Below are 20,740 nucleotides of genomic sequence, written 5' to 3'. Positions count from 1 at the left end.
TACGTGAAATCATAAACTGATAAGAACCAAAATTATGACAAAATACTTCGTATTGTTGTCAGACACGATAAGATTATCAGCCTGAGAGAAAACACAATAGTAAAAAATAATTTCCTGGTTAGAGAAAATACCGTAATAATATATTGTGATACTAATGACCGCAATTCTGTATCTCCAATGCCCAGCAAATAGATTATTGGTCATAGCATGAAAAAAATGTATATATGTATGTACAAGAATATAACTTACTATAATACTGCCTCTATGTACAAAAATATAACTACTATAATACTGCCCCTATATACAAGAATGTAACTACTATAATACTGCTCCTATGTACAAGAATATAACTACTATAATAATGCCCCCTATACACAAGAATATAACTACTATAATACTGCCCCCTATGAACAAGAATATAACTACTATAATACTGCCCCTATATACAAGAATATAACTACTATAATACTGCCCCCTATGAACAAGAATATAACTACTATAATACTGCCCCTATGTACAAGAATATAACTACTATAATACTGCCTCCTATGTACAAGAATATAACTACTATAATACTGACCCTTATGTACAAGAATATAACTACTATAATACTGCCCCCTATGTACAAGAATATAACTACTATAATACTGCCTCCTATGTACAAGAATATAACTACTATAATACTGACCCTTATGTACAAGAATATAACTACTATAATACTGCCCCTATGTACAAGAATATAACTACAATAATGCTGCCTCTATGTACAAGAATATAACTACTATAATACTGCCCCTATATACAAGAATATAACTACTATAATACTGCCCCCTATGAACAAGAATACAACTACTATAATACTGCCCCTATATACAAGAATATAACTACTATAATACTGCTCCTATGTACAAGAATATAACTACTATAATAATGCCCCCTATATACAAGAATATAACTACTATAATAATGCCCCCTATATACAAGAATATAACTACTATAATACTGCCCCCTATGTACAAGAATATAACTACTATACTGCCCCCTATGTACAAGAATATAACTACTATAATACTGCCTCCTATGTACAAGAATATAACTACTATAATACTGACCCTTATGTACAAGAATATAACTACTATAATACTGCTGCTATGTACAAGAATATAATTACTATAATACTGCTCCTATGTACTAGAATATAACTACTATAATAATGCCCCCTATATACAAAAATATAACTACTATAATACTGCCCCTATGTACAAGAATATAACTACTATACTGCCCCCTATGTACAAGAATATAACTACTATAATACTGCCTCCTATGTACAAGAATATAACTACTATAATACTGACCCTTATGTACAAGAATATAACTACTATAATACTGCTCCTATGTACAAGAATATAACTACTATAATACTGCCTCCTATGTACAAGAATATAACTACTATAATACTGCCCCTATTTACAAGAATATAACTACTATAATACTGCCTCCTATGTACAAGAATATAACTACCATAATACTGACCCTTATGTACAAGAATATAACTACTATAATACTGCTCCTATGTACAAGAATATAACTACTATAATACTGCCCCTATCTGTACAAGAATATAACTACTATAATACTGACCCTTATGTACAAGAATATAACTACTATAATACTGCTCTTATGTACAAGAATATAACTACTATAATACTGCCCCTATGTACAAGAATATAACTACTATAATACTGCCTCCTATTTACAAAAATATAACTACTTTTATACTGCCTCCTATGTACAAGAATATAACTACTATAATACTGCCCCTATGTACAAGAATATAACTACTATAATACTGCTCCCTGTGTACAAGAATATAACTACTATAATACTGCCCCCTATGTACAAGTGTATAACTAATATAATACTGCCCCTATGTACAAGTGTACAACTAATATAATACTGCCCCTATGTACAAGAATATAACTACTATAATACTTCCCCCTGTGTTTTTTTTCTGATTCAATTGGATACATCCAGGACCCGAAATCTACTATATAAAGCTGAATGTGTGTATGTGTGTGTGTGTGTGTGTGTGTGTGTGTGTATGTCCGGGATTGGCATCTGCACCGTCGCAGCTACAGCCACAAAATTTTGCACAGTCACACGTCTGGACCCCGAGAGCGTCATAGGCTATGTTGTGAGGCGAAATTTTAACCCCGCGCGTTCCAATTCACCAAACAATTTTGCCCCTATCTACATAATGGGGAAAAAAGTGAAAGGAAAAGTGTTGGAAGCGTCGCAGCTACAGCAACAAAATTTTGCACAGTCACACGACTGGACCCTGAGAGCGTCATAGGCTACGTTGTGAGGTGAAATTTTAACCCCGTGCTTTCCAATTCACCAAACAATTTTGCCCCTATCTACATAATGGGGAAAAAAGTGAAAGGAAAAGTGTTGGAGGCAAATTGACAGCTGCCAGATGTGAACAAGGGGGACTTAAAGAGTGAGAGCGATGGCGCCAAAGAGTATATACCATACAGTTGCTAAGGTGGGACCCCGACATGGGATACTCACCACACACGGGGATATGAACACACACACAAAATGCGCCACACACTACCACGTGCTTGAACACATATACCACCCTCAGCACACATTTCACCACACATACACCAACCTCGCCACATAAAAGTCAAAACACAAAAGTCGCCGCTCAAAACTCACCACGCGCAAAACTCGCCACATGCAAAAAATAGGCTCACGCAAAACTCGCCACAAGTGCAAAACTCACCTCATGGAAAACTCGCCACACGCAAAACTTGCACATGCGGAAAAATTGCCACATGCACAAAATTTGCAACACATGCAAAAGTTGCCTCACACAACTTGCACATACTCAAAAGGCACCAGACATAAAACTCACCACGCGCAAAACTCGCCATGCGCAAAACTTGCTGCACACAACTTGCTACACTAACCTGTCACATGCAACTCGACACACAAAAAGTTGCTACACACATGTTGCCACACAAAACTCATCTCACAAAAGTCGCTACATGCATGTCGCCACACACAACTCAACACACACAACTTGACAAACGAAACTCGCCCTAAAACACACACAAGTCTGGTATTAGCCTTCAAAAATAAAAATCTGATTAATAAGCAGACAAACTACAAGAGCAACAAATGTACCATATAGGAAATACGGCAGCTGTCAGTCACATGACCTGTCTATTATGTGTATGTGTGAGCTAATATATACTGCCAGGGGGAGGGCTTCCTGTTGGCTGGGGATTTATCAGGCTGCCAATTTATCTTACAAATACTGAGGTAAAAATACTGAGCAAATAACGTGTTAACGAGGTCTAATACAGGAGATCACACAGGTATATACTATATACAGGGGAGATGACACAGATATATACTATATACAGGAGAGATGACACAGGTATATACTATATAAAGGAGGAGATGACATACAGGTATATACTATATACAGGAGAAGATTACCTACAGGTATATACTATATACAGGAGGAGATGACATACAGGTATATGCTATATATAGAAGATGACATACAGGTATATACTATATACAGGAGGAGATGACACACAGATATATACTATATACAGGGGAGATGACACACAGGTATATACTATATACAGGAGGAGATGACATACAGGTATATACTATATATAGGAGGAGATGACATACAGGTATATACTATATATAGGAGGAGATGACATACAGGTATATACTATATATAGGAGGAGATGACATACAGGTATATACTATATACAGGGGAGATGACACACAGCAGGTATATACTATATACAGGAGGAGATGACATACAGGTATATACTATATACAGGAGATGACACACAGGTATATACTATATACAGGAGGAGATGACATGCCAAAGACATACTGATAGGAATTCTAGATTGTGAGCCCAATCGGGGACAGTGATGATAATGTGTGCAAACTGTAAAGCGCTGCGGAATATGTTAGCGCTATATAAAAATAAAGATTATTATTATTACAGGTATATACTATATACAGGAAGAGATGACATACAGGTATATGCTATATATAGAAGATGACATACAGGTATATACTATATACAGGAGGAGATGACACACAGATATATACTATATACAGGGGAGATGACACACAGGTATATACTATATACAGGAGGAGATGACATACAGGTATATGCTATATATAGAAGGAGATGACATACAGGTATATTCTATATATAGGAGGAGATGACATACAGGTATATACTATATATAGGAGGAGATGACATACAGGTATATACTATATACAGGGGAGATGACACACAGCAGGTATATACTATATACAGGGGAGATGACATACAGGTATATACTATATACAGGGGAGATGACACACAGCAGGTATATACTATATACAGGGGAGATGACATACAGGTATATACTATATACAGGAGATGACATACAGGTGTATACTATATATAAGGGAGATGACAAACATGTATATACTGAGGTGAAAATGAGAGGTGTGAGGTGAAAATGAAAAGGTGTGAGTGCAAAATGAGAGGAGTGAGGGAAAATAGTGTAGTGATCGGAAAATGACAGATGTGAGGTCGAACTGACAAGTGTTAGGCGGGAATGAGAGGAGTGAGGGAGAAAATGAGAGGTGTGAGGAAGAAAATGAGAGATGTGAGGGGGAAAATTAAAGATGTGATTGGGAAAATGAGAGGCGTGATGGGAAAATAAGAGAAGCGACGTGCTATAACTAACCACAGATATTTACTATGCCCAGGCAACGCCGGGCTCTTAAGCTAGTTAAAAATAAAATAAAAAGTAGCATATCACTAGCCTTTGTGATACTCATCTCATGTTTAGTGCTTTCGTACACACTGGGTAGCTGGAGCATTCACAATGAGGACTGAAAGAATGAACATTTTCAAGATTCTTGTGTGTCCACGTGTCCAGATGACTCAGCCAATGTCCACAGGGTGTGAACAGACACATGGAAACACTCAGCCTGACAACAAAATAAATATCTCAGAGCCTGAAGCTCAAGAAAGTTACTGACATTGAAAATACCTATAGATCTATCACCAGGGCAACTGGGGCAACACTGGGAACAAACCAGTGATCACAGATGTTTTAATATAGAGTAATACAGATGTCTGTCTATTTATCATAGGGGGCTGTATTATAGTAGTTACAGTATGTTCTTCTACATAGGGGGAAGTATAGTAGTTAGGGGGAAGTATTATATTAGTTATATACTTGTACATAGGGGGCAGTATTATAGTAGTTATATTCTTGTACATAGGGGCAGTATTATAGTAGTTATATTCTTGTACATAGGGGGCAGTATTATAGTAGTTATATTCTTGTACATAGGGCGCAGTATTATAGTATTATTATTATTATTATTATTATTATTATTTATTGTTATAGCGCCATTTATTCCATGGCACTTTACATGTGAGGAGGGGTATACATAATAAAAACAAGTACAATAATCTTAAACAATACAAGTCATAACTGGTACAGGAGGAATGAGGACCCTGCCCGCGAAGGCTCACAATCTACAAGGGATGGGTGAGGATACAGTAGGTGAGGGTAGAGATGGTCATGCAGCGGTAGTAGTAGTTATATTCTTGTATATAGGGGCAGTATTATAGTAGTTATATTCTTGTATATAGGGGCAGTATTATAGTAGTTATATTCTTGTACATAGGAGCAGTATTATAGTAGTAATATTCTTGTACATAGAAGGCAGTATTATAGTAGTTATATTCTTGTACATAGGAGCAGTATTATAGTAGTTATATTCTTGTACATAGGTGGCAGTATTATAATAGTTATATTCTTGTACATAGGGAGCAGTATTATAGTAGTTATATACTTGTATATAGGGGGCAGTATTATAGTAGTCATATTCTTGTACATAGAAGGCAGTATTATAGTAGTCATATTCTTGTACATAGAAGGCAGTATTATATATTGTCTAAGGGTCACTTCCGTCTTTCTGTCTGTCCTTCTGTCTGTCACGGATATTCATTGGTCGCGGCCTCTGTCTGTCATGGAATCCAAGTCGCTGATTGGTCACGCCAGCTGCCTGTCATGGCTGCCGCGACCAATCAGCGACGGCCACCGTCCGATTAGTCCCTCCCTACTCCCCTGCAGTCGGCACCCGCTCCATACTCCCCGCAGTCACCGCTCACACAGGGTAAATGCCAGCGGTAACGGACCGCGTTATGCCGCGTGTAACTCACTCCATTACCGCCGCTTTTAACCGTGTGACCAAGTTTTTACTATTGATGCTGCCTATGCAGCGTCAATAGTAAAAAGATCTAATGTTAAAAATAAATTAAAAAATACAAAATCATCATATTCTCACCCTCTGGCGCCTTTCCCGCTCCTCCGGTGCTAAAGATGGTATGCGACAAGGACCTTTCATGACGTCACGGTCATGTGTCCGCGATGTCATCACAGGTCCTGCGCGAGAAGGACCTTCCATGACGTCACGGTCATGTGACCGCGACATCATCACACCCTGGGACTGGAAGCTGGCGAACAGGCGACAGAATTACAAGGGGCCCTCGGATCGGAAGGTGAGTATGTTTATTTTTTATTTTTTAACCTGTGACATACGTGGCTGGGCAATATACTACGTCGCTGTGCAATATACTACGTGGCTCTGTGCTGTATACTATGTCACTGGGCAATATACTACGTCGCTGGGCAATATACTCCGTGGCTGGCAAATATACTACGTGGCTCTGTGCTGTATACTACGTCACTGGGCAATATACTACGTGGCTGGGTAATATACTACGTGGCTCTGTGCTGTATACTACGTCGCTGGGCAATATACTACGTGGCTCTGTGCTGTATACTACGTGGCTGGGCAATATACTACGTGGCTGGTCAATATACTACGTGGCTCTGTGCTGTGTACTACGTCGCTGGGCAATATACTACATGGCTTGGCGATATACTACGTGGACATGCATATTCTAGAATACCCGATGCGTTAGAATCGGGCCACCATCTAGTAGTAGTTATATTCTTGTACATCGGGGCAGTATTATAGTAGTTATATTCTTGTACATCGTGGCAGTATTATAGTAGTTATATTCTTGTACACAGGGAGCAGTATTATAGTAGTTATATTTTTGTACATAGGGGGCAGTATTATAGTAGTTATATTCTTGTACATAGGGAGCGGTATTATAGTAGTTATATTTTTGTACATAGGGGTAGTATTGTAGTAGTTATATTCCTGTACATAGAGGCAGTATTATAGTAGTTATATTCTTGTACATAGGGGGCAGTATTATAGTAGTTATATTTTTGTACATAGGGGTAGTATTGTAGTAGTTATATTCCTGTACATAGAGGCAGTATTATAGTAGTTATATTCTTGTACATAGGGGTAGTATTATAGTAGTTATATTCTTGTACATAGGGGGCAGTATTATAGTAGTTATATTCTTGTACATAGGGAGCGGTATTATAGTAGTTATATTTTTGTACATAGGGGTAGTATTGTAGTAGTTATATTCCTGTACATAGAGGCAGTATTATAGTAGTTATATTCTTGTACATAGGGGGCAGTATTATAGTAGTTATATTTTTGTACATAGGGGTAGTATTGTAGTAGTTATATTCCTGTACATAGAGGCAGTATTATAGTAGTTATATTCTTGTACATAGGGGTAGTATTATAGTAGTTATATTCTTGTACATAGGGGTAGTATTATAGTAGTTATATTCTTGTACATAGGGGGCAGTATTATAGTAGTTATATTCTTGTACATAAGGGGCAGTATTATAGTAGTTATATTCTTGTACATAGGAGCAGTATTATAGTAGTTATATTCTTGTACATAGGGGGTAGTATTATAGTAGTTGTATTCTTGTACATAAGGGGCAGTATTATAGTAGTTATATTCTTGTACATAGGGCAGTATTACAGTAGTTATAGTTATTTTTCTTGTACATAGGGGTCAGTATTATAGTAGTTATATTCTTGGACATAGGGGGCAGTATTATAGTAGTTATATCCTTGTGCACAGGAATAGTATTATAGTATGTATATTTTCTAGTAATATTCATAGACTAGTTCTTATCCTTTATCTTCCTTGTATGATGACTTTTGTAGTGTGTCAGTCACTTGTCCTCAGTGCGTCACTGTCTTTGGCTCTGACATTTGGGGACGCCCTTAGATGGTGACAGTCGTAGTTACTGAGGACATCCTCAGATTCTCCACATACCGCATAAAACGTGAGCTGTGGCTACATACGAGCAGCTGGCGGCTTTCTATGGGAGCAGCAACCACAGGGCACATAGTGAACATTGCAGACACAGATATTTTAGGTGCTGTGCTCATACGATGTCTTCCGGTGCAGCATTATAACCCGGTGATGGCCGCTCCTGGGCCTTTCTCTAGGATTATTGATCCCTGGCTCTCTAGCACCTCTGTGCGTTTTTCTATTACACCTCTTTTTCCTGCTCTCCTCAGTGGCTTTTTATCTTTTTTCGTCTCCTGTGCTGGCCTGTTCCTGTAGCTCCTAGTGGTGACTTTTCACCATATTGGCGTTTCTTGTTATGTGCGGAGCTTTTCTCCTCTAGACGCATAACCCAATGTGGTATTATTTGCATTTGTTACTCGCAGTGATAGCTGATTTCTAATAGGTTTGCTATAGTAACACCACTGTCCCTATTTGCTCTCATTTCATAGACAATCCATTGTTGTTGTTTTTTTCATCTGAATCCACGATCAGGGATTGTGTCGCGTTTAGGTCTCACCCCGTTCACTGACGAGATGCAGGGAGTGAACAAAACTTGGCAGAAATTCTGGTTTGGGCACAAAGAAAACGCAGCAAAACACGATACCTGTGTTTTTTTTTCAGCATTTTTTCACCACCCATACATTTCAATGGGTGGAATACTTTGAAAGAAGTGACACGTGCCATTGTGCAAAAAACATGCAAAACACAAAATCCTGATGACAATAAAGCCAATGTGTGTGCATGAGATTTCTAAAATCTCATTGACATAGCTGGTACTGTAAAACACAGCTGAAAATTCATTGAACCGTGCAGAATCACTGCATCCTATTCATTGTACAGGGACATTTATCTTGCGGTGACTGAGCGTCTTTGCAAGATAAATTGACATGCTGCGGTCTGGAAAGACGAGCCACAGGTCCGTCTCCGCGGTTGATCCACAGGCGTCTGTGCACGCATAGTGGGCATGGGATTTCTTCAACTACCATCCACTATGCTGTAACATCTGGCTGCTGCGGATGTGCGCGGCGTCCAACCCTCAGCATTTACTGACCGTGGGAATGTATCCTCACAGAATCACTTTCAATTCACATAAAATGGATGTTATTTTCAATAGGTTTCTTTTCTCGGCTTCAATTCATAATTTGCAGTTTTTTTTGTCACCTTTTATTCTTTTTCGCTTTTGATATGTGTTGGTGTATTTTGTTCCAGACACTTTAAAATGGCGCATTCTGTTGATAAATTTTGCACCAAGTCAAAAATAGTCTTTGTTTGTCTTTTGAAGTGTTTTGCAACTTTTTAGCCCAAGAAGTCACCGTATTTGTTAAAAAAAAAAAAAAAAAGTGCAAATACCTCCCCCCCCCCCCAAAAAAAAAAAAATTAAAGAATAAGGTGCAAATGAAAAACAGTGAAAACACACCAAAAACTAAAACAAAAAAACAGGCACAAAGGCAACAATGAATTGAACCCGAAGAGCAGACACTTTTGGAGGAGTTTGTCTTTGAGCTGTTCTTCTCACAAAACCTCTTCTAAAACGCCAGGAAAACTCCTCTTAGAGGAAACCCTCTTTGTTTGTACAAGGATTTTTTTTGTTGTAGTTTTTTGAGTTTGGAGAAGTTTTGAAAAACGCCTTGTGAAGAAAAAAAGAAAAGACAGTGAATGTCACTTGTCCAAAATATATACACTGTCCAATCAAAAGGCTGCAGAGAGAATACATCAGGAAATAAAAAAATAACATATTTCTATAGAGTCCCTGAATAGAGGAGCGTATCCTTCAGCTGTTTCTGCTTGAAAAACTTTGAAGACCTGAAAAACCTGTGTGAACATGCGCTTAGGATGCCTGTAGGACTAAACCTATAGATTCCTCCCTGATAACCCAGGTGGTTGCAATGTGTCAGTCCCACGTGCCACTTGTCTCCAGCCTCCAATCCTTACTGCGGCTGCCCTTCTACCTGTGGGCCTTATTTTGGCACCAGACACTATCAGTTGCTGGCATCCGTGGGCAAACAGAGGTGGTAACCTGCTGCCTCAGTAGTCAGAGCTGCAGTGCAGCCAGGCAGCGGGTGAGGCGAGTGCTCCTCTGCACCGGCAATATACAGCATGGCTGAGCAGAATACAGATGAGCTGGGGGAGATGCATCCTCCTGGCTTGTTGTAGCACGTTCGCAGGGTGGGGTGAGGGAATCACAGCTTTCCATGTCTTGGAGGGAGAAGGAAACATTTACGTGAAGCCTCACACCTCTGTGCTCCCTGCAAAACAGGAGGATAACCTGTTCCCTGAGGCAGAATCTACAGGCCGAGGATGGGCGATGACTGAGGTGGGCTGCTAGGGACAGAGGACCTGAGGCTACGATGGAGCAGAAGCTGGCCTTCACCCTACAGAAAGCCTTGCTACAGCCGGTGAAGATGTGCATGTTGGATATGCCCCTGCTGGTGGACCCAGAAGTGAGTACACCCCTTGTATGTCAGGCGCCATCGGGTAAGGTGGATCAATCAGTGTGCATCCTTCTTGACATCCCTATAATAAAGGCCCCAAGGCCATTGCATGGTGGGGTGTTTGGTATTTGGGCTATGCACCCTTTTTCTCATGGCTCGTGGCTTTTAGTTCTTCGACTATGGAAAGCAAGGTCGTATATCTTGTGTATGTGCACGTAAAATGGTGTAACCTGATTATGGGTGCTAGTGACCCATGTGGCCTTGAGGTCTGCGCCGTTTTATTAATTAAAATGGTATCACGATCAATTCAACTGGCATTGATTCATGCCAGAGAAAACTAGAAAGATCCCTCAGTAGAACGTTATTAGAAAGCGGTGCATTATGTTTTTGCATGTGTGTAGATCACAGCTTGCTGTCAGTGAATGGAAACTGCAATCCCATCCTGATACAGCTCACAGGGGAGGGTTTGTTACAGTCACAGTCCAGAAAATCCACCTGTGCCGACTAGCTTGTCGCGGTGACAGGACCTTCTCCGATCACAATGGCCTATGGCAGTCGCCATCCCCGTTGCTTGGGGAAGTAAAGGGTCTTTGGCGCAGAACATAACGCGGAGAATTCAGCGCCAAGTCGTCCTGACGCCTCTCGGGGCTTTTACGCTTCGCAACTTTTCAGTTTCATTCAGTCCTGCGTCATCCCGAAACGTCTGGTGATTCACGAGAAGCGAAGGCTCCACATTCCGAGTGATCAACTTTCATTTCTGCTTTGTTTGTAAACATGAAAATTCTGGGGAAATCCACGACATGACAATTATGTGTGCTGGTCACCATCCACCTGGAGCACGGAGAGCAATACGGGTACGGTTAGACGGTATTATTCATTATAAGGTTGAATAAATGAACTGGAGTATGAGTTGGTATGCATGCAGAATAGGAGCATGTTCACATTGGCCTTTAACCAGACAAAACCCAAGACAGAAACAAAATGAACATATACCGTGCTGTAAGTAATAAAGTAATAGCAATAATGTATATAAATAAGTTAAGGTACTTGATAAACACCATTTTTGATATTTTAAAAAACCATTCTGTCAACATCAAGGTATACCACAATCGGGATGGGCCTAACCTCTAGTATTATAACTTTACCATGTTTCAATGTGATGCCTCCTTTTCTTTGAGCTTCACGTAACATATATATATATATATATATATATATATATATATATATATGTATATGTATCTCTTCCCATTTACCGGGTATCCATTCAGGACCCGTTCCTGTGCCCTTATTCATATTGATGCCACTAGTAAGGTTTTAATGCTAGAGGTTAGGACCATCCTGATTTGTGATACACCTTGACTTATCACCATGGGTATTTTTCATTACTTGTACTCGCCTCAGTATTAAGTCCAAAAATAAGTGAGCTCAGCTCTGCAGTATAATACACGGTGTGTCTCAGGATCAGTAATGTAATGTATGTACACAGTGACTGCACCAGCAGAATAGTGAGTGCAGCTCTGGAGTATAATACAGGATGTAACTCAGGATCAGTAATGTAATGTATGTACACAGTGACTGCACCAGCAGAATTGTGAGTGCAGCTCTGGGGTATAATACAGGATGTAACACAGGATAAGTAATGTATGTACACAGTGACTGCACCAGCAGAATAGTGAGTGCAACTCTGGAGTATAATACAGGATGCAACTAAGGATCAGTACAGGATAAGTAATGTAATGTATGTACACAGTGACTGCACCAGCAGAATAGTGAGTGCAACTCTGGAGTATAATACAGGATGTAACTCAGGATCAGTACAGGATCAGTAATGTATGTACACAGTGACTGCACCAGCAGAATAGTGAGTGCAACTCTGGGTTATACTACTGGATATAACATGGTATACATGCGTGAATACACAAGAATTGCATGGATTATATTACCATTTGACCCTGATATCGCACCCAGGTGGCAAGCTCTGGTCACAATACCTTGGTGGTCTGTGGAGGGTCTGGTGGTCTTCTGGCCGGGTGTGAGATACTTCTGTGTAATGTACGTGTTGGGTGGTCTTTACCCAGTGGACAGCCAGTGTCCTGTGCTCTCCAGTTACAGATCTGGAACATGAGCACATTACATCCCAGCTGGTGGATGACGCCCCTTGGCATCAGCGCTGGGCATTTAATGAAGGAGTTTCCTTCTTGGCAGAGAGCTATGGTCGTCCAGCTTCATGTGATGCAAGAATATGCTGCCGTTCAGACTTGTCTGCAGTAACGCTTCCTATCTATGTAGGTTAATGTTTCCTCCATGTCACCTAATACTTCTCACATTTGAATGCTTGTTACAGTCGTATCTGGTCTAGACTCAAGACTGATCTGTGAGAATCACTGCAATCCTACATTGTGACAAATCATCAGCAGTGAGAGGTATCAGATCTGTGCAGGTTTTCTGCCTTACACCTTACTAATAATACATCTATTCACTGGCAGCAAGCAGAGATCTTGGAAATTGATGAGGAATTGAAACACACAGTATATTGGAAAGTTGAATCTTATCCGCCCGACTCCTTCCGGTTCACTAGTGTTTGCTAACAACTTTTAATTAACCCTTTATAAAACATATTTCAAGAAATCCCCCCATCCCTTACTACTTGAGTCAGACCTTCTTTGACTCATTGGTCCTGGAGTACAGTGTGGCAGTGCCAGCAGCTAACCTGGCATTATGTAGGCGTTCCTAACAGTAAGTAAATAACCCCAAGGAAGAAGATGACGGAGGAATTCCGAGTCCTGACAATCACAGCATTTATTCTGTAGTGGAGCAGGTAGAAAGCAGCGCCCAGGTATGAACGCGCGACCTGCTCCTCCGGAGAAGCCCACGTCTCTGAGGAAAGACAACCTATACCTTAGCTACCTGGCCAAAATCTTGGAGACCTTTTGCCTTCATGTCCCGGTACCAAGCATGGTAAGTTATGGCTGATTCCCACATGTTATAGAGGATAGTGCCGACCTGCAGCATGGAGCTGTGTTACACAAAGTGGAGCAGGGGGATCCACTAAGAAGCCAATCCTCAGTGGAAGTGTCAGAGATGTGCCTCATACCCAGGGACCAAGAATGGTCGGAGATGTTTCCCCTGTGCAGCCTGAAGGGTCCGGAGACAACCAACCTGTGCGGCCTGGAGGGGGTGGAGACGTATCCCCTGTGCGGCCTGGAAGGGTTCGAGACATACCCCCTGTGCGGCCTGGAGGTGTTGGAGACATCCTGCCTGTAAGGCCAGGTGGGGGTGGAGACATCCCCCCTGTGCAGCCTGGAAGGGTAGGAGACGTACCCCCTGTGTGGCCTGGATGGGTTGGAGACATCTCCCCCTCTGCGGCCTGGAGGGGTTGGAGACGTCCCCCCCTGTGCGGCCTGGAGGGTTTGGAGACGTCCCCCCTGTGTGGCCTGGATGGGTTGGAGACTTCCCCCCCTGTGGGGCCTGCAGGGGTTGGAGACGTCCCCCCTGTGGGGCCTGCAGGGGTTGGAGACGTCCCCCCTGTGTGGCCTGGATGGGTTGGAGACATCCCCCCTGTGTGACCTGGAGGGGTTGGAGACCTCCCCTTCCCCCCGTGTGGCCTGGAGGGGTTGGAGACGTCCCCCCTGTGGGGCCTGCAGGGGTTGGAGACGTCCCTCCTGTGGGGCCTGCAGGGGTTGGAGACGTCCCCCCTGTGGGGCCTGCAGGGGTTGGAGACGTCCCCCCTGTGGGGCCTGCAGGGGTTGGAGACGTCCCCCCTGTGGGGCCTGCAGGGGTTGGAGACGTCCCCCCTGTGGGGCCTGCAGGGGTTGGAGACGTCCCCCCTGTGGGGCCTGCAGGGGTTGGAGACGTCCCCCCTGTGTGGCCTGGATGGGTTGGAGACGTCCCCCCTGTGTGGCCTGGATGGGTTGGAGACATCCCCCCTGTGTGGCCTGGAGGGGTTGGAGACTTCCCCCCCTGTGTGGCCTGGAGGGGTTGGAGACGTCCCCCCTGTGTGGCCTGGAGGGGTTGTAGACATCCCCCCTTTGCGGCCTGGAGGGTTTGGAGACGTCCCCCCTGTGTGGCCAGTTTGAGGCTTTTCATTCTGGTCAGTTGCCCATGCCATGCCTGAAGAAAGTGAGCTATCTGTGGAAACCACCCTTGCTCCCCACCAATTACAATTGTGCACTGGGCCTTGCGCAGACTTCACTGTGTCTTCACGCCGTCTCCCTGAGGTTTTAGTGGCTGCTTTAATTTCCTAATGCTCTGTGATTTTGGTTTGGATGGGACGTCTGCAAAATGATTAGCGGTTTTTACATCCATGGTTCATATGCAACAATTTCTGTGCAAAAATGTAGGTGATGTGGCGGGGGTGGTGTATATAAAAATGGTGTAATACACACATTGGATGAGGGCGTGATTACTTTTGCAATTGGCTGAATTAGCATCTGTAGGTTCAAAATGGATGACAAGTTTGTGAAAACTCTATCCGTGCCAACCTCACTCATCTCTATTCAATGGAAGCGATATTTCTTTTGAAATTGGTAATCTTTTACCCCTGACGTGTGAGGTACGTAAACTCCTGCGCCTCCTCTGGTTCCCAGAAATTACATGTTGCGTTCCCAAAGACCAGGGGAAAACAAGAGTGAATTAGCTGAGCCGGTTCATTCATGGCCGCCGGGTTCCTGGCAGTCATGTGACCTCTTCTGTCCGGACGCTTCTGATGTATCAGCACTCCCTCCGTTGTGCAATCCGGCGGTGGTTTTGTGGAGGAGACTCTGCACAACGTGATGTGATTCTATCTTTGTTTTTGGGAACTGGTGAAACCTCATTTTCTGCAAAGAACTGAGATTCCTGCTTAACCCTTTACTGACCGGGCCCAGAAGTAGATAGAAGTGGATGGCATTCCTTGATGTATATAAAGGAGCGGAGAATAATGTAACCTGTAGGGCTCCTGCTGCGCACCCCATCTCTACAGGAGAGAGGAACGTAGTGTTGGCCTTCACCTTCCATTGCCATCTGATGGTGGACAGCCATATTGGGCCAATCCATGGGGCAAGCAGCTTGGTCTGCACAACAATTCCTCCTGAGCGCCCCCTTAACTTACATTCCCACAATGAACGTTTGGTGTTTTTTTGATGTTGTAGATTTTATGCAGCATTTCTGAACCCATTAAGTATGATAGGATATCTGCAATTATTTCAAAAATATGCACCATCGCAAACTCACCAAAAACTTATTGTGGCAACGTAGCCGAACATGTGAACCAAGCAGATGTGGTGTTAATAGGCAGAAAAGAATAAGCGGCTGTCAGTCACCTTTGGTGCTAGCTTATCTCCCTTGGGGGTCGAGCAATTCTTTGGTGGCCAGTCGTCTAAGCTCAACGGTCAGTCGTCTACCCTCTGTAGTTCAGCCATTATTTGGTGGTCACTCATCTCCCCTTGACGGTTGGGCCATTCTTTGGTGGTCCGTCGACTCCTCTCAGCAGTCGGGCCATTCTTTTGTGGTCCGTCGACTCCTCTCAGCAGTCGGGCCATTCTTTGGTGGTCCGTCGACTCCTCTCAGCAGTCGGGCCATTCTTTGGTGGTCAGAGGTCTCTCCTAGAGGTGAGTGTATTCACAACAGTAAGAGAGGAATAAGTAAAACCTTGACTGCAGCTTATCTTTCTTAAGAACAGAGGATCAGGCATGTTAGTCTACTTTCACACCTGCGTCGGTATGGGGCCGTCGACATGCGTCGGTACGGGACCGTCGACATGCGTCGGCCCGACGTACTGACGCACGTTGTGAAAGAAATGAACAACAGGGGCAGCGGATGCAGTTTTTTAACACATCCGCTGCCCCATTGTAATGTCCGGGGAGGAGGAGGCGGAGTTCCGGCCGCGCATGCGCGGTCGAAAATGGCGGACTCGACGCACAAAAAAAGATACAAGTAATGTTTTTTTGTGCCGAGGGTCCGCCAAAACACGACGTATCCGTCGCAAGACGGATGCGACGTGTGGCCATGCGTCGCTAAGGCAAGTCTGTGGAGAAAAAACGCATCCTGCGGGCACATTTGCAGGATGTGTTTTTTCTCCAAAACGACGCATTGCGACGTACGTCACACAACACAAGTGTGAAAGTAGCCTAAATCTCCAGCAATGCCGCCGCTTCTTTTCCATGATGTCCTTTCTGGGTACATCTGACATCAGGGGAAACCGTTGGATTGCGCCCGTACACATTAGATTGTTGCCCCATACTGTAGTAATCGGTGAGTGATGGTGTGGTGGGGGTGTGTGACCTCCTCATGTAGTAGCTGATGGGGTGCAGACATTGCGCTCACACCTGGGTCTTTTTCCCACATAGGACCAATACATGAATGCTCAGGACCCTCGTACATATATTGCCCCAGAAGCTCCGCACTGCAGCCCTGGCCTGATGGCATTTTGGTGGGATCTCCATGACACACTTACCTACTGTAGCCCCCCATAGATGTCAGACATGAGGGAGCTGAATTTTTCATTTGAGACCAAGCTAAATTCTGATTAGAGTTCACATTTTCTCTAAATCCGCATTAGGGTACTGTCTGGGGAGCGCTCGATGAGTAAGTTTAGGTCTGGGCCCAGGGTTACGTGGGGTCGGCCTCAGTTCCTTGTTTTCCTGTGGTTTTGCTGACATGGGCTGCAGGTTTCATTCTTCTGGGCAATGTCCTAGTGATGAGTTGCTTTATTGGGAATGTTGGCTCAGCGATTTATACGGTAGCGTCACATGTCACTTCCGATTTACATGAACCCAGTGGAATAACAATGTTTCCTCTAAATACCCATATAGAAGTCAGTGTGCCTTATGTTTGGGGGATTCTGGTTGGAAAGTTTACTGTAGTTGTAGCGACTAAGAAGGTGCAGCCATTGCTCAGAGCCGCGCTGGTGGCCGGAGGAGCCGCTCCTCACTCTCCGTTTATCATCAGGTCAGGGAAGAGCCAGGAATTTCTGCTTTATAATTGTGGGTTAAAATGGATGTGGGTCCTCCACACCCTGACAAGCTAGGTATACCTTCCAACCATATTTTTTATAGCTCCAATGCATCTACAATGAAAATAGAAGCAATTATGCAACTGGTTTTCATTAAATATGTCCTACCGTTTTGTGCATGCAGTGCCCACGCAGACCTAAGCTTCTCCGTAGTAACAGTAGCCTGATCTTGCAGTCACAATTACCTCCACTTGTCCCCTGACCTACAGGTTGGGGACTGAAAGATATATAGGACTGAAAGACCAGGATTTTTTGTTGGGCCCTGTTACATAGAAATGCTTAAGTCTGCATCTCAGCTGCATACACGAAACGGAAGGACATTTTTCATAAAGGCTGTGTAATTTTTTTTTTTTTCCGATGTAGACTAGAAATAGCGTTTCATGCGTATTTAACGCCTTACCGACTAGCGATGTCTCGGTGTTCGCCCTCGGCCTTTTGGCGAGCAATTCTGATCACATGCCCTGTGGTAAAGCAATCCGCATGGTCCAGCGCTAGGTGCAGGCATCCTGGAAGGTCTGTCTGTAGGCGGCGTCTGAGATCGCGTTGCATTTATCAGGATGAACTGCAGTACCCGAATATGCCCTTAGGCAGGAGTGGCGCTGTTTATCCAGTTTGTTTTTTTTTAATGTATAAAATTTCCAAATTTTTGGCGCACCCCGTGAAAAGTAACACTTTTTTTCCATTACCTTTCCATAGACAGTGCATGTTATCTCTGGTGTCTAGGCGAGGACATTAGATCGTCAGCTCCTCTGTGGCAGGGCTTGTTCTCTGTATGTCATCGTGGCAGAGATTCACTCTTTTCAGAATGTGCAAATATTGTCTCTAATACAGGTGATGGCTCATTGTCCCGGATTCACGCATGATTTCCCTTTCCAGGAAAGACCTAGGGTCATGGTAGACGATCCTTCCTGAAGGCTTTTACTGACAGATCTGTTTTCTTCCATCGTAACTGGACTCGACTCATTCTACAGGGACCAGATAACAGCGAGAGCAGCAGCTCGCCGGTCTGTGCCCAGCCTGCCAAGAATAAAGCCATCCATTCTGGGAAGACTACCGGAAATGATTCCAGCATCAGGACGCTGGTTTGTGTTAGCAGCAGATATCTATTATGCAGGGGATATCTCGGGCCTGGATCTTTCTGAAATGGTGTCATGGGCAGAGCTGTAAATTGCAGGCAGCCGCTGTCTGGAGAGCAATCTGAGGAGTCCAGGTTCCTGGGGGGCGGAGCATAAGAGAAGGCCTGTTGTGCCCCGCCCCTGAGGTCCTGCAGTCAATATAACACACTGGAACCATCCTTCCTTACCATCATCCTATTGGGAAAAAAACATGAATGCTCTTCTGATCTGAGCAAACAATGTTGTGGTACAGACCGGAGGCATAGATTATTGCCTGCAGCCATCAGTAAATACCTAAACACTAGATGGGTGATATATGGATTGCAGGGACCCCAGTGATCACCAGAAGGGAAGACCCTGCCCCTGTTTTCACCTGGCCTGCAAGACTATAGCTCGTCAGAACAGCCAGGAGGTGATAGAATAGGGCAGCAGTTGAGCACATGCTCTGTTGTCCCCCTGAACCGCAAGATCGCAGGGAGAAAGAGCGGCAGTCAAAACGTGGTCCTCCATAACCCCCGACCACAAGATCCCAGCCAGGAGGAGTTAAGATCCCATACACATTAAACTTATGTCGGCTGATCCCGCAGAACATTTGTTTAGCCAACAATTGTGTATGGGGGCTTTATCATGGAGTAGCCGTATCCCCCTGTCCCCTCCACAGCCAGGAGCCTGTAAATGGAGCTGATTGGTTCATGCTCGACCGCCGCTGCATTGGAACTCCTGATCCCCATAGATCCATCTCGCAGACCTCGCCTGATCCCATTGTTGTGCCTGAGATGAGCGGCACGTCTTTGGGAAACTTTAGTCCAGAGATGTTTGCGGCAGTGAGTCCGGATCCGTCAGCTGGTCAATGGTGGAAATCATTATGTATTAATAGCCTGACTGGTACAACCAGGGACTATCTGCAGCCGAGGCGGCTTCTTCCCGGCAGTGAGGCACGAGCCATGAAAGTGATGGCAGATCTGTGCTCATTGGCATTCTTGTCAGGACTCATCACTATGCCATGCAGGGCTGCTAGCAGCACGGCGGGGGGCTCACTTACAGGGGGTGATGTCATCCATCCCCAATTCAGCAGTTGGCAGAACTTAGTAATGTGCCTAATAAAGAAAAAAGGGCTGTGTGCTACACTCCGAAGCAGGGCTTGTGGATCCTCGTGGAAGTGACTGGGCTTAAAGGGACAGCCCAGTTTATGTAACTTATTCCTACTGGAGTACCCTTTAAGCTTAATTCATCACCTCTCTACAGGACTTCTAAAATGGTAAGATCCCTGATGATCGCTAGAATGGTCCCCAATTGACTGGAGTGGTGGTCGAGCATGCACACCTCTGCTACTTTCCTTCTCCATTGGGAGCGCTGTACTTGACAATCTCTGGTAGTCTCATAGAGAATAAATGGGGCAAAGGTGCCCATGTTCCTGTGCCCCCCCATTCTGGTGATCAGTGGTTGGATCCCATCCCCTGGTCTACAAGTTATCTCCTATCCTGTGGTCAGGAGGTAACTTCTTACTGAAATACCCCTGTAATTACAATATAAAAAAATCGGTAGCGTTCTAATATACATCAGCCCTGATTCATCACTTACAGGTTTTTTTTTGTAAAATTCTTTGCATTATTTTTGTGTCCTATTCGTTGCCATTCCTATTGCGCCAAATTTGTCAAACACTAATTTCATAAATTTTTATGTAAAACTAAAAATGCTCTTTATTTTTTTTACTTTTAACCTTTTATTTTACGCCTCCTTTTTTTTCAAGCAGTAAAAAAAAGTCCCGTATTCCTGTTAAAACCTTCTTTGTCCCTCTAGCATTGCGGACGTAGGAAAAAAAATCACTCCTATAAAGACTAGAGGACGTTTTGGGCAAACATTTAACAAAGGTTTAGATAGTTGCTGGCAATGAATCTGC

The 20,740-nt window shown here is 43.5% G+C and overlaps 1 protein-coding gene across 6 annotated transcripts in view; it reads left to right on the top strand.

The window, feature by feature from the left end:
- The window catches only part of RALGDS (ral guanine nucleotide dissociation stimulator), a 103,877-nt gene that overhangs the window by 22,089 nt on the left and 61,048 nt on the right, over positions 1–20,740 (top strand). The window contains exon 1 of one of the 6 annotated variants that reach the window (XM_069747596.1): positions 10,445–10,743. The exons of 4 other annotated variants lie outside the window; for them this stretch is intronic. In XM_069747596.1, the coding sequence (XP_069603697.1) occupies positions 10,651–10,743 (93 nt within the window). In that variant the 5' untranslated portion in view covers positions 10,445–10,650. Of the gene's footprint in view, positions 1–10,444; positions 10,744–13,528; positions 13,693–20,740 lie in introns of those variants that run through there. One more of the 6 variants, XM_069747595.1, reaches the window with a different exon arrangement.

The sequence above is a fragment of the Ranitomeya imitator genome, chromosome 2 (genome assembly GCF_032444005.1).
Source record: "Ranitomeya imitator isolate aRanImi1 chromosome 2, aRanImi1.pri, whole genome shotgun sequence".
Taxonomy (NCBI): Eukaryota; Metazoa; Chordata; class Amphibia; order Anura; family Dendrobatidae; genus Ranitomeya; species Ranitomeya imitator.
The sequence above is the reverse complement of the archived record's forward strand: the minus strand, read 5'-3'. Positions and strand labels throughout refer to the sequence as shown.